The following is a 14811-nucleotide window of genomic DNA, read 5'->3' as shown; positions in this document are numbered from 1 at the left end:
CTGCTAAGGCCAGGTGTTTGCAAAGGATATTATGGTCAATGAGGTTAAATGCAGCTGAGAGGTCGAGGAGAAGAAGGGCTAGTTTTCCGCTGTCTCTTAGTTCGTCCATTTGGATTTTTCAAATACAATATTGCTGTTTTAGTCCCATGTCTTGGGCGGATCCGGACTGACATAACCTGAGGAGGTTATTCGTTTCCAAGTGCTTTTGAATTTGAAGGTATGCTACCCTGTCTACTATTTTCAGTAAGAATGGCACTTTTGTGTTTGGACGGTAATTAGTCGGTATATTTGGGCCAAGTGTAGGTTTCTTTAGTAGAGGTAAAACCCATGCATTTTTTTAGGTCCATTGGGACACAGTTGGGAAAAGGTGAGAAACGGTAGAATACCTCAGGGGAGGTGCAGCTGGTAGTGGGACTTTCTGGACGTGTCCAAGATGCGAGAAGGAAGAGAGTAGAGTCAAAGATGACCCCCAGACTTTTTGCCTCACTAGTGGATGAGGGTGCAGGATCAAGGATGGTCGGCCAGAGTGGAAGTGGAAAACGGGAGCAGGGGTCCCAATGAGGACGATCTCTGTCTTACTGGCATTAAGGTAGAGATCATTAACTGTACCCCAGGACTGAAATGCAGACAGAGGTGAAGGCAGAGATCATGTGGGCCAAAGGGGCCAATTAGATATAGACATTGAAAAACTAGGGGATAGATGAGATCCCTGGGGGGTCACCACAATTAGAGAGAGCGATAGCAGAGAAAGAAACCACGTTCTACTTGAGAAGGACGGTCAGAGAGAAAGGACGTTAACCACGCCAGGCCCTGATCTGTGATGCCCAGGGTATCACAGAGACAGGAGATCAGGATGTTATGGTTTGCCATATCGAGCTAGAGTAAAGATTTGAGAGCAGGTCTTCACGGGTGTTCAGAAGAGCAGTTTCCATGCCTCTGGATGCTCTAAAGCTAGACTGATGGTCATGGAGATAACCAACAGATTTAGTGTGGAGGGTAAGCTGAGGGATAGCCAACTTCTCCAGGTGTTTGCCCAGGAAAGGAGTGATGGAGATCAGGTGATAGTTAGCCAGAATAGGGTCGGCAGAGGTTTTTTGAGCAAAGGGTGCTTGAGATAAGTGGGGAAAGACTCCAGTGGCAAAGGAGGGGTTGCAGAGGTGTGCCAGGGCTGCAGCTAGTGAGTTAATACTGTGCTTGATGGTATTGGAGGGGGAGGGGCACACCCGTATGAACAAAGCTTCCATAGACCATTCTTCTCTAGAGACCTCCTCAGGTGCGACAGGGGAGAGGTGGGGGCGGCCGAGGGGGGCTCATGAGATGATGGTGCACTAGCGGAGGAGAGGACAGGATGTCATGTATGTATTTTGGTGAAGTGGGCAGACAGGGCCAAGCAAAGGGCCCGAGTGGGCGCAGTATAGGAAGAGGCCGCAGTTGGATTAGCCATTTCCTTACAGACTTCAAAAGTTCGGCCATGTTGTTGGATGCCAGAGATGCAGGCTAGAAAATGTACTCTTTTCTTGGACCGGATGCAGAGTCTGTATTGTCCTCGCATTTAAGGTCAGTCATACCACTTGTTGCACTTCCGTCAGACCCTCAAGACAGGGGCACGGATATCCTGAGTATTGGAGATGGAAGGGTGAAAGTTAGAGAGGGCTGTGTCAGGGTGGAAGTCAGCCGCAACAGTAGGAGGAGAGTACATGGAAGCAAAGTCAGCCACTGATACTTTTTCATGGGTCAGGTGACCTTGAAGGTCAGAGGCTGCGCGTGTGCTAAAGGAGAGGAAAGCTTCAAGTGAGAGGAGAAGGGAGTGATAGTCCATGAGAGTGTGGCGTGGTAAGAGGAATGTCTGTGGAGATGAGAGCATCCAAGGTGTGGCTAGCAATGTGCATGGTAGATGGAGAGAAAGCAAGTTGTATAGGTTGTAGAAAGCAGCTGACGTCAGGAGAAGCTGGGAGGAGGAAAGGAGAGATGTTAGGTCAGTCCATTCCGAAAGGAAGAAGGGGGGCTGGCCGAGTGGCCGACAGAAGATGGCCAGAGAGGAGACAAGAGAGAGAGGCCTGCAGACCAGGCATTTGAAAGATGAATAGGCCCGAGTGGGGATGGTGGAAACAGGGATCCACTCTGGAAAAATTAGAGCAACTCAACCTCCTGGTCTGTTGGGCCTGGGTTCCGGGAAAATCTTGTAGCCTTCAGGGAGCAGAGTGTCAAAACTTGTGATAGAGCTGTCCTTAAACCAGGTCTCAGTGAGGGCAAGATCCAAGAGGTGGCAGATTTCGGAAGAGTGCTGGACTGCAGAGCGAGGATTAAACATGCCAACATGGAGCAGATTGACATTTTTGATAGACTTATGGGGGTGTGGGGGGTTTGCGAGGGACAGCCCCCCCCCCCAATATAAGTGGCACAGGTGCCCGAGCGATAGAGGCAAGTGAAGGCAGAGGGGCTGAAGGAAGTGCAGGCAATAGAGCAGGACAATAGTAGATGGCAAGGGAGCCAGGAAAGTGGATAAGGCGAGGGAGGAGCCCATCAAAAAGAAGGCAGTTAAATTGAGGCCCTTGTACCATGATGGTAGCATGTCGATATTTATGATGACCCTGGAGGTCGAGAAGGCAAGAAGGACCTCCCAACTGGAGCCACCAGTGATGTGTGGAAGCGAGCAGAGCGACCATGTGTAGAGTCCAAAGGTAAGGGGAGGGAATGACAAAGAGGATGCCTGCGTGAATCTCTCTGGCGGATGCACTGATGTAGGTGTCAGCAATAGGAATGCCTGGGCTGGAGCTAAGTGTGTTCTTGTTTCTTTCAGTGAGCGGTGAGGAATAGGAGATAGAGAAGCAATTAGAGAAAATAGGATAGAAAGCGCCAATGTGGAGTGGCTTTCTTTCTGCCGAAGCGATACAGAACCCTAGAATTAAATATTCAGTGACTAGTCCCACCTTGATTGTAATGTTAGCCAAGAGGGAAGTTGCATTTTTTTATGACGAAAATAACTTTTTGGCCGTGTTTTGATTACAAAATGTACAACTATATATGGACAATACAGCTGAGGTCCAGCAGATGGCGCCCTGAACTCTAGTAACACTGGGATTAGATTTTGTGTTAGGAGCACAGTCCAAGGTGCCCTTGCACATGTGTGCGTACTGTTATAATCTTATCCAGTCCAGGGGACATGTGCTACAACGCTGCAGTTTGACACCTGCGAATGTAAACAAGGAAATTAGAGAGTAAAAAAGAGCGAGACAGCAAAGGGAGGCGAGAGAAAGCAAGAAAGAAACAGATGTACGAAATGCAAAGGTGAATAGGGAGAGAAGGTTCAGAGGATGACAAGGTGGATAGGGTAGATAAGAGGGTTGGCAGTCAGAAAGAGAGCCCGTGAATACAAAACATTGATAAAGACAAAACATGATGGTCACTTGGCTCATTGCCTGCCGCAGAGTCACTAAGCGTAAACTCCAATCTCGTGTACCTCGTTCGAGCAAACGGTGTGATCCTGGGCAAAGCGTTTACGAATTTGCTCTAAGCTAACAGATTCAGGCATGCACAGAAGTAATCTATGAATCGCTATAAAAACAATTCTGTTCAGCCCTGGGGCTCCTTATGATCGCGTTACCGGTTTGGGCTGATACAACTCGCCTTGCCTCATTCTCTTGGGTAAAGGCAGAGAAGAGGAAAGATTGTGGTGAACAGAGGGGAGCGATCAACAATAGAGGAGATGTGTGGTAGGAGTCAAATTAAATAACAGAGAAGAGAGAGTACGAGTCAATACCATTAGTACTTGCATTCGGGATCATACATTTTAGGCAATTGAAATCGTGATGTGGGTGGGGTTAGTACTTGTATGCCAGGGGAGCGATTGTAAGGGTAGAGAGTGGCAGGAGACCATTCATTCTCACAGCAGTCCTTAAGTGGTTGCTTTCAGATTAAAAAGAGTGTTAACTGCTTATAACATTGAAGCTCCATCAGAATAGTCTCATTGGAAAGTGTAGAGAATTCCCCCCACAAGTAAGTTTGCACGTCGCCCACATTCTATGATGTTAGCGCCTCTACCAACATGTGAAGGGTTAGGCCACTGCCCCACGAAATGTTAGCCTAGGTGCCCCCTGCCCTGGAAGGGGATGATGTGCACACGCACTATTGGCGGAGAGGCGAGGAGGGAAGCCTCTTCAGAAACTGGCGGCATTCAAGTTTCACCGTGTTGGTGCAGAAAAAAAAATGTACTTTCAGAAACGCAGTAACGCTTTAAACCTGCTACTGTCAAGACTTCTATCGCTCCTCTGCCTCAGCATAATCAAATGCTCACATCTGCCCCCTCTCCACGGATGCAGGTCAATATAACACTATGTGTACTTTCACATCCAAGGGTAGGTCTTATGTGCGCACTTGGTTTTTCTTTGGCATACGTGTTATGTGGGTAGAATAGCATTTTGCTGCAGCCAGGTTAGTCATTCAGGTGGCATGAACGTATGCATTTGTTTTACTTTTTTTTCAATGGGCATCCATAATAAAGTAGGCATGGCATTTGTTATTACATGGTTAGACTGCCATTTTTTTAACCATTCACGCGAATTTTATTAATACAAAGTGTTACTAAAACCATTACAAACTGTACGATATTTAAAGTCCTAGGAAACGACTTGCAGCTGTGCAATAGCCATCCTTGCTTCCTCTCGGGTACCCTATTTGCAATCTCTTGCGAAACACATTTAAAACAAGAAGCCGTGGAAAGACCAGCTTTGAAAAAGCAACGGATTATGGCGCTGCATTTGGTTTAATGGGCGCGTTTTCCAATTCCACAGTCCAATCCCCCAAAAAATGAGTCTTCTCATGATGTGATGTTGCGGGCGAAAAAAAAAAGGAGCGGCTGCAAGGCATGTGGAAGAGGAGCAGCTCTGTAACGAGGGAAGGCGAGAGCTACCATGAGCATGCCAGGGCAAGGAGTGGATGAAATGTTAGGCACCCAGTCTAGCATCTTCTCACATTAACCTCATGTTTATTGTCCGGGGGAAGTCCCCATCCCCTAAGGCACCACGTATCTTGTATAGTCCCACGCGGAGTTCTGCTTCACTTGGCCTTTCTTTTCTTTGCCGGAGGCACCACCTCGCCACTGCTGTCAGGGACGTGCCCCGCAGCGCCTGGTCTGATGTCCACCAGCAGCGCAGGGCACAGTTTCTCTGCCACGGCCCAGGTCCACAGGCACAGCTCCACCCGGTGGGGGGTCCACTCCCCGCCGCCGCCCCCTCCCGCCTTTTTCAGCCTGCGGACGCAGCTGCGGACCTTGTCCAGGTACAGCAGGTAATATTTGAGGGTGTACTGTACGGGCGGCAGCCCCGGGATGGCCAGCACGGCTTCGTCGGCCAGGAAAGCGGCCGTGTCGGGGGAGCCGGCGGCCAGCACGGCTGACGCCGTGGCCGGCCCGATGGCCTTCAGCTGGCTGAGCTCCGTGATGGCGGCGCCCACGTCGGGCAGCAGCTGGAAGGCTCTCCTGGTGCAGGCCTCCACGGTCTCCCCGGGGTTGGCCTGCACCATCTGCTGCAGGCGGGGCCGGAACTTGCCCCGAGTCAGCTTCCACTCCATGAGCTTGACCAGCTCGGCGTGGCTCAGGTACTTATCCGGCCGCGAGAGCACCGCCGCGGGGAGCTCGCTCTGGTACCACCGGTCCAGAGCCGGGAGCTTCTTCTGCTTCCCGCCTTTAGCTTTGATGACTTCCGGGTAAATGCCAAAGACCTGCTGCCATATGGCCGGGTCCTCGCAGGCATAGAGGCCTCCTGTCAGCGGCATGCTCTACCCCCAGCCTCGACAGCTCGTCTCTTCTTTGCAGACCGCCGCGAGATGTTTTGGACATCCCGCGCAAATCACGTTCCCCGTACGTCATCATCCCGAGCCAATCACGCTCCCCGTACGTCATCATCCCGCGCCAATCACGCTCCCCGTACGTCAATTCCGTGCCAATCACGATTCGCCTACGTCACCGCAGCGACAAGCGGAACTAAAGGAGCTGTGACCAGCGGTGTCAGTTCGGAAAGAAAAAATAAACTGAACGCCTTTCCAAAACAATCCCGAAACAAGCTGACTCCTATACAAATGAGCAGAAAAAAAGAGCACACTTAAAACGCTATGAATAGGTCTCAAAAGTAAGAAACATTAACGATAGATTAAATATATAAAGAAAGAACACAGACATAGGGCCTCATTCCAAGGTTGGTGGTAAGGGGTTAATGGCACCGGTAAAGGTGCCGGAGCTGTCAACCCCTTACCACTGCATTACGAGGTCCTTTAGAGGGACCCACTAAAGGACCAGCATGCTATCATCTGGCCCGTTATTAACGGGCCCATTGTTTTAGCATGGTCCCCATTCCCATTGAGCCTTATGGGGGCTTGAATGAGAATGGGGATGGGTTACCTGAATGGGGAAATACCTGTTGCGTCCTCTTTTTATGGCTCTGTTTGTATGTCCGTGTCTCATGTCCGTTCTCTGTGTTTAGGGAACGTGGTGACGTGGGGACAGGAAATGAGGAGGCGGGGTTACCGCCTCCGCGGTTATTTTCGGGTAATGATTAAAGAAAAGCAGTCACTCCTGACTCCGGCTCCCGCGTTTCATTTATTTCAAAGTTGTTGCATTGTCCTGTATATATTACGCGCCGCGCTGATCGCCGCCGCGCTCCCTGATTGCATCACGAGTTCGTAGGAACTCAACACTGGCAACGAGAACGAACCACCTGCTGGCAGCCCCAGCGTCGCGTGCGGGCCGTGATAACTCGCAGCAGCAGCTGACACGGCCGCACTCCATCTGGAGCAACGGAGCCGTGTCCAACATCAAAGGAAAGGGAAAGAAACCCCCGTCTCCCTACACGCTGCAGGGGAAAGCCTCACAGTGCAGCAGCCAAGGGCCACCATTGAAACTACATGCAGGCCAGGTCACCGCTAGCCCCCAACTTCAGCCGGCAAGGCCGCAGTGGTGAAGGAAGTAGTGGTGGACCCTCAGCACACGACACTCCAGTGAGTAGAGACCCACGACAGCGCAGTGCTTCCGCGCGCACCCACGAACAGCGCAGCCCAGCCGCTTCATCTAACATGTCGGCAGACAATACGGATAGCGGCCTACAGAGCCCCCAAGCCAGCTCCACACCGAGAGCAGCCAACAATGCAGAAGATAACGCCTCTGAATCTTTGCAGCTACAAGCAGTCCCGCACTTTGACATGACTGACACCAACAGCCTGGCACCCCGGTGGGCTCGCTGGTTACAAGAATTCCACATTTATGTCGATGCCTCTGGCGTGAGAGAAGAACGCCGCTTGAGAGCCATTCTGCTCCACTCCCTGGGTCCCATGGTGCGGGACATCGTATTCGAAATGCCCGAGGCCAACACCAACTCATTTCAAGGCATAATTAACTCATTAAATGCGTACTTCGCACCCCTACGGAATGTCGACTACGAGAGACACGTTTTCCACACAACTACACAAGACAAAGACGAAAGCATGGATAATTTTGTCATGAGGCTAAGGAAAAGAGCCAAATATTGCGATTTTGACAAATACTCCACTGACGAAGCACTAAAATCGCAGGCCATTGCTGGGTGCGGTTCTCCGGACTTTCGCAGAAAGTTGTTACAAAAGAGCAGGACATTGGAAGAGATTCTTCAAATTGCAAGAGCAGACGCTGCACTAACCCTACAAACCGAGTCTTTGGGCAACATCTCTATAACGCAAAATGCCAAGCCAGCGTCCCTCTGCCCCATCCGCACGCCAGTTGGCCCGTCTGAACAGAAGAAATGCTATCGTTGTGGGTTCCGTTTTCCCCATGTAGGCCCATGCCCTGCTATTGGACATCAGTGTGACAAATGCGGAGGGGAAAACCACTTCCAGTCCGTATGCCGAAACATCAAATTCCTACAAGGCTCAGGAAGCACAAAGGAAGCCGGACGACAAGAAGGTGGACGCTCCAGGCGGGAAAGCCCGCGCAAATACTCACATCGAGTCTCCACACATGAAAGGAGGCGCTCTCATAGCTCAGCCAAGGAATACGCGCCATCCTCGAGGAGGCGAGAAGAGAGGAGAGAGAGAGAAACGTCTGGCCACCGAGAAAGCAGGCGTCACTCCCCACACCGCAAAACAAGACAAAGGATTAGATACGTGGATAATTCGCCTCATGACAGACAGACAACCAGGTCATCCTCCTCCAGTGGAGACAGAAAACGGGCATACGTACATGCTATTGGGAACGCTACAGCGGCGGAATATAGTCCGACCCTGCTACTCCAACTAAACGGCCAAAATCTAGAATTTCTAATTGACACAGGTGCCACTGTGAATGTCATCAATGACATAATATACAAGTCGCTAGAAGTCAAGAAAGACTTGAAGAAAGCTGACACGCTGATATACCCTTATGGATCCAACAGACCACTAGACTGCATAGGAATGTTCAACGCCCGCTGCCAATACAAGGAGAAGAGCCAGAAAATAAATATATACGTAATCAAAGGGGAAGTTCCAGGTGGGAGCATCCTAAGTTTTCGTACGGCAATACAAATGGGTCTCATTAGCATCATGTATCAGATCATGTCTGCATATACCTCCAGCGCCAAAGACATGATACAGAAGATATTTCCCTCACTCTTCAAAGGATTGGGGTGCCTAAAAGGCAAGCAAATCAAATTACACATCAACCAACAAATAAAACCCATCGCACAACACTACCGGGGCATTCCCCTCAACATACAACGGCAAGTAGAAGATGAGATCCACTCACTACTCCAACAAGACATAATCGAACCAGCGTCAGGCCCGACCCCATGGGTTTCACCAATAGTCCCAGTACCCAAGAAAGATGGCACCTCCAAAATACGCATCTGCGTAGACATGCGTGCCCCGAATATAGCTATTGAAAGAGAGCGACACTTAGCTCCACGCATGACGGACATGATACATCTCCTGCATGGTGCCACCATCTTCTCTAAACTTGACCTGAATAAAGGCTACCATCAGCTCGAGCTTCACCCGTCATCACGCTATATAACCACATTCTCGACCCACCTAGGACTTTTCAGATACAAGAGACTAAGTTTCGGAGTATCGTCGGCGGCCGAGATTTTTCAAAATGAGATACATCAGATAATCAAACATATTCCACACTGTCTAAATTACAGTGATGACATTCTCATCTTCGGCACATCCCAAGAAAGCCATGATGACACACTAAGAAGGGTCTGCATGGCGTTAGAAAATGCAAACCTCACGCTCAATTCGGAAAAATGTGAGATCAACAAGTCCACACTCAAGTTCTTTGGACATATATTTTCCAACAAGGGCATGCGTCCTGATCCAGAGAAGGTACAGGCCCTGGTGGATGCACCCACTCCCATATCATCATCGGGCATACGATCATTTCTAGGCATGGCGAGTTACTGCACGAGATATATCCAAGATTTCGCGTCAGTGAGCACACCACTAAGAGTCCTCACCGGCAAAAACCAAGAATTTGAATGGACAACAGAATGCGAAACAGCATTCCAGGAAATTAAAAGACGCATATCTTCAGCTTCATCCATGGCATACTATGACCCAGACTACGACACGGAACTCACAGTGGACGCCAGTCCCGTAGGCCTGGGTGCCATTCTAGCTCAATCCAGACCAGGAGCACCACCCAACTCACCCAAGCGTATTGTAGCATATGCCAGTCGGAGCCTATCAAAGGCAGAATGCGCGTACTCACAACCTGAAAAAGAAAGTCTCGCAGTAGTATGGGCGTGTGAGCACTACCACCTTTTCCTATATGGCCGCCCTTTCACAGTCGTAACTGATCACCAAGCTCTGACCACAATATACGGCAAACCTACTGCCAAAATGCCACCCCGAATCGCCAGATGGGGCCTGCGGCTACAAGAATACTCCTTCAAGATCATACACCGCCCCGGGAAAGAAAACAACCCTGCTGACTTTCTTTCCAGATATCCCCTACCAGCTCAAATAGAAAGACAGTCCACAAAAGCAAACCAATACGTTAATTTCTTAGTCAACAATGCACTTCCGAAGCATGTCTCCCTCGCTCAACTTGTGGACGCCACAGCTGCGGACATGCTGATACCCATAGTAAAGGAATGCCTGCGAACTGGCCGGTGGCATGCCAAAGAACTAACAGAAGCAGAAAAAGCTCACTTCCACACTTTCAAGCTAATACGTCACTCCTTATCTGTGTCCCCAGAAGGATTGCTCCTCAAAGAGAACAGACTTGTAATCCCCTCCAGTTTGCAAAAACAAATACTGGACATAGCCCACGCGGGACACCGTGGAATAGTGTCCACCAAGAGGCAGCTGAGAACAAAGGTCTGGTTCCCTAGACTAGATGAACAAGTGGAACAGATGTTAGGCAAATGCCTCACCTGCCAAGCGGTGGGGCCCCGAACATTTCCAGCACCCCTTCAACCATCGGAGATACCTCCGCAAGTGTGGGACCGAGTGGCAGTGGACATGTTTGGACCCCTTGCAAACGGGAAATACGTCCTGGTAATTGTGGATGAGATGTCCAGGTTCCCGGAGGTACATCTCATTCACTCAACGAGTGCCCAAGCTGTGATTCCCGCTTTGGACAAGACCTTCTCTGATTTTGGCATACCGTCAATAGTAAAGTCAGACAATGGCCCACCATTCAGTGGGTATGACTTTGCAATGTTCGCAGAACACCTCGGTTTCCAGCATAGAACAATCACACCACTGTGGCCACAAGCCAACGGAATGGCTGAGAAGTTCATGAGCTCCCTCAAGAGAACGCTCCAAGTATGTGCCATCACAAATCGTTCGTTCATGCAGGCCATCTGCATCCTTCTGCGTGAATACCGGAACACTCCACACAGCACCACAGGGGTGTGCCCGTCTACACTAATGTTCGGGCGCGTCGTACGAACGCAACTGCCCCACAATCCCCTTGCCCAATCATCGGCAACAGTCGTTGGTGATGCCATCCAAAGAGACAAGCGGAGCAAAGAAACGACAAAAGCATACACCGACCAAAAGAGACAGGCCAAGCCGTGTCACATTCAAGTGGGCGATGTGGTGTTAGTCAGGCAAGAACAAACCACCAAGGACACCCCGGCGTTCAGACCGGAACCCTTAGAGGTGACACACATCAACGGCTCCATGATAACAGCAGCCAGTCCCAAAGGGACCATCACAAGAAATTCGTCGTTCTTTAAGAACTTTGAGGGACACTCCGAACAGATCACTGATCAGTCGAGGACCGACTATGAATCTTCAGATGTGGAGTCAGAGTACCAGGTGGAAGTACGTGATGCGGACGACAGTGACAGTGACACCCCCGTGCACGGGGAGGAGACAACTCGGAGAAGCCGTCCCAAAAGGACCACTCGCCGACCCACTCGATGGATAGAAGAAATGTAGCAAGGCTCACTCTTCTCAAGTGGGGGGGAGATGTTGCGTCCTCTTTTTATGGCTCTGTTTGTATGTCCGTGTCTCATGTCCGTTCTCTGTGTTTAGGGAACGTGGTGACGTGGGGACAGGAAATGAGGAGGCGGGGTTACCGCCTCCGCGGTTATTTTCGGGTAATGATTAAAGAAAAGCAGTCACTCCTGACTCCGGCTCCCGCGTTTCATTTATTTCAAAGTTGTTGCATTGTCCTGTATATATTACGCGCCGCGCTGATCGCCGCCGCGCTCCCTGATTGCATCACGAGTTCGTAGGAACTCAACAATACCGGGTCCTCCAAGGTTCGAATGGACCGGTATTTCCCCATTCAGGGAACCCTGTATGCAGTATGGGGGTAGCCATGGCGCTAAAAGCGCCATGGCTACCTCCATACTCGTAATGACCCCCATAGTGTGTTACAACAAAAAATATTTTATTATAATTGCATTTTTCTGATATTTAGTATCTCTTGTTTCCATTTCTTGAATATATGTTATTTAAAAGTATATCATTGGCTTCTCTGGTCTGTGGTTCAACTGGTGACAGTCTGAAAAAGGGGAGAACATTAATGTTGGCTCTGCTCAGGCCAGTGCGCATTACTAGAAGAAATTCAATTATTTACACCAGGGTCACGCAATGTGTTTAATCAGCAATGCTGGAATTTTAACCCACTGTGCAGTATAAGCACTTAAACACATACCTTCATACATGCCAACATTCACACGCACCTGGGAGGGAGATTTCATCTTAGAAATCGGGAGTTGGAAATGTTCCCATAGGAATGCATTGGGGCTAGAGTATTTTAGGTGGAAGAACGTGAAAAATTGCAATATTTTTCACTGAAAGGTCGGGTGTCTCCCTCCTAAATCGGGAGGGTTGGCATGTATGTACCTTTCATACTCCACTCATACATGCCAACCCCCCCGATTTAGGCGGGAGACTCCCGATTTTAGGTGAAAAATATCACAATTTTTCACGGTCTACCGCCTAAAATAACTGTAGCCCCAATGCATTCCTATAGAAAAATGTACGTCTCCTGATTTCCCTGTGGAAATCTTCCTCCTAGGTGCTTGTGAATGTTGGCATGTATGTCCACTTGATACAAATATTAACATTTTGTATTTCAAGTTCCACATTAAAACTGCCTTACAGAGCAGAGCTCTAAAGTTTCCCATGGCCAAGTGCGAGTAAGCCATCCAGTCCTATTTTTGCCTGAACTTCTATGACTTATAGTTTTTCTTAAATTACAAGTGGGGAAACAACTGCTAATCCCAAAACCAAAAAGGGAAAAAACAGGACTGGCTGGTCTTCCCTATCTGTACTCCAATGCAATAGTTTCGGCTTATACGACACCTAACAACCAACACAATTTTTTTTTACTGTTGTGTGCAATGAGTGCATGCACTGCATGATATGAGAAAAGGGAAACCACAGTGTGCCACACAACCACAAACTGTTCCAATTCCTTTTTCCATGGCATCCAACGCAGCACACTATCATGCAGTATAGGTTCACAAACTGCTTATACAGGAATCAAAAATTGGGTATTTTGCCTTCTTTTTCGTTTTTGGGGGATCAGTTTCCAATTGGGGAAAAATTAGAAAGCGCAATATAGAACAGCGAACCTGATTGCCCCTCTCTCCACCCTAACAAATCTGACTGTTGACACTTATTTAAAATCTTATTCAGAGGACTGAATTATACAGCAAGGTTATCTCGGCCACGAAATGTAAGACAGAATATATCCAAAATATAATTTTATTACATATCAATACACATATATATAAAAACACATAATCTCAACATCCAGTACTTGAATAAATCAGGACCAGAACATTCAAAATGAATTTTAAAAAAATGTGTAAAAATTAAAAAAAACAACTCAATAAATGAAAAAACACAATACAGTGGTGTAATTCAATTGTGATTATGTTGTTGTATTATAATTCATCATCACTTGTCATTGATGAGCAATTTAGCACAGCACAGGATTTAATAATTCAATTATTTCCTATGAGATTCATATATGACACATATTATTCTAATTTTCTAACATATAACGCAACAAAGCTTTGTCACACAGAAACTTAAATTGGCTTCAAATCGCAAACAGACTTTACTAATTCCTAGTCTTACATGTTTCGCCCATTGTTATCAATTAGACACTAACTCTAGCAGACATTATTAGATAACGTTCGCAGTTTATACAGAAAGGGGGTTTACTTTGTGATTCAATGTATTGTATCCAAAGATTAGATTGCTCTCTGGTCATTTGGGGGCTTTGCGACCGGGTGGGCCCATTGCTGTTACAATCCCTGAACATTCATACTTAATAGAAACACTTGTCACAGGCAAAGGAGCAAAATAACGGCACCCTAGTGATTGCCAGTAACTTCCCAGTATTTTAGGTAATATGTGGCAATAGTACTGAACAGAATGATATCCATTTTAATGGCTGCGTAAAGAATTGGCCCTGGTATAATTCACGCATGTGCATGTTTTCTCCTCTAGCATAAACAGTTCAATGCACGCCCATTTACTGCTGAATACGAATTTTTAAGCATAAGTGCTCACAGGAAGATCACATGGCCGGCCGGCCACGTAAGTGGAGTGGCAGCCACAAAGGACATGAAATGTCACAGGCTGCGCCATGGGGAAGAGAGGGCGAGCCTTGCCACTCAAGCTACAGCCTGTCAATGCCACTAGTGCTGGGTGTCCACTCCAACCAGGTGAAAATATAGGTGCCAGTGCTTAGTTTGTAAAAAAATAACTGCCACGGCCCCATTATGTTCTACCACTCCTGTGACACAGCGGATGGGCACCAATGCTGCCACCACCCACAGCTGCTCCCCACAGTGCCAACATATTTGGGGTTACAGCTGGCACCTGCTCATTGTGGTTGATGGATGCACTGACAATCACCACTTCCTAATTAAAGTGTGTCTGAGACAATAAGTGCCAGGGCTCAAAAATAAGTGCCAGGGCTGAGTCCTGGCAAACACCCCTACACATTAAGCACTGGGTGCCACCAGATAGCAAGCACATGTTTGGGTTGGCATACAGGCCTCAGGTTCCTTCATGATTCTGGGCAGTGGGCAGGGCTACAACTGCACACCTTATGCTCACATGGAAATGGGTGCGGCTCGGAAGGTAGGGGACGTCACTGACATCACTAGGAGATGCAGGCTGTTAAAAAAGTGAAAAAGAGGGTGATAAACTATGTGAGGCAAGGAGAAGCTTAGTCTTGACTGCACGCCATGTTGCTCAGCCTGCAGAAAGCCTGGGCATAGATTGCAGGGAATGAACACAAAAACTCACCCTCTTCTTCTCCCTGCCCATGGTCGGGGCATGCATTGCTTCTCCACAATAAGGAGGGGCGGATGTGTGTCTTCA

General features: G+C 48.5%; 1 protein-coding gene across 1 annotated transcript; it reads right to left on the bottom strand.

Moving 5' to 3' along the window:
• Positions 1-4538: 4538 nt before the first annotated feature.
• LOC138528674 (uncharacterized) lies at positions 4539-5867 on the bottom strand. The gene has a single exon (XM_069640522.1). It carries the CDS (start codon positions 5770-5772, stop codon positions 5056-5058), a length of 717 nt encoding a protein of 238 aa, XP_069496623.1. The 5' UTR covers positions 5773-5867; the 3' UTR covers positions 4539-5055.
• Positions 5868-14811: the final 8944 nt, after the last annotated feature.

This window comes from Ambystoma mexicanum, chromosome 7q (genome assembly GCF_040938575.1).
Source record: "Ambystoma mexicanum isolate Mex_15411 chromosome 7q, UKY_AmexF1_1, whole genome shotgun sequence".
Taxonomy (NCBI): domain Eukaryota; kingdom Metazoa; phylum Chordata; class Amphibia; order Caudata; family Ambystomatidae; genus Ambystoma; species Ambystoma mexicanum.
This window is presented reverse-complemented; position numbering and strand designations above follow the sequence as displayed.

Excerpts from the sequence above, each read along its gene's own strand:
- LOC138528674 (XM_069640522.1), bottom strand. The coding sequence starts at position 5,772 with ATGCCGCTGACAGGAGGCCTCTATGCCTGCGAGGACCCGGCCATATGG.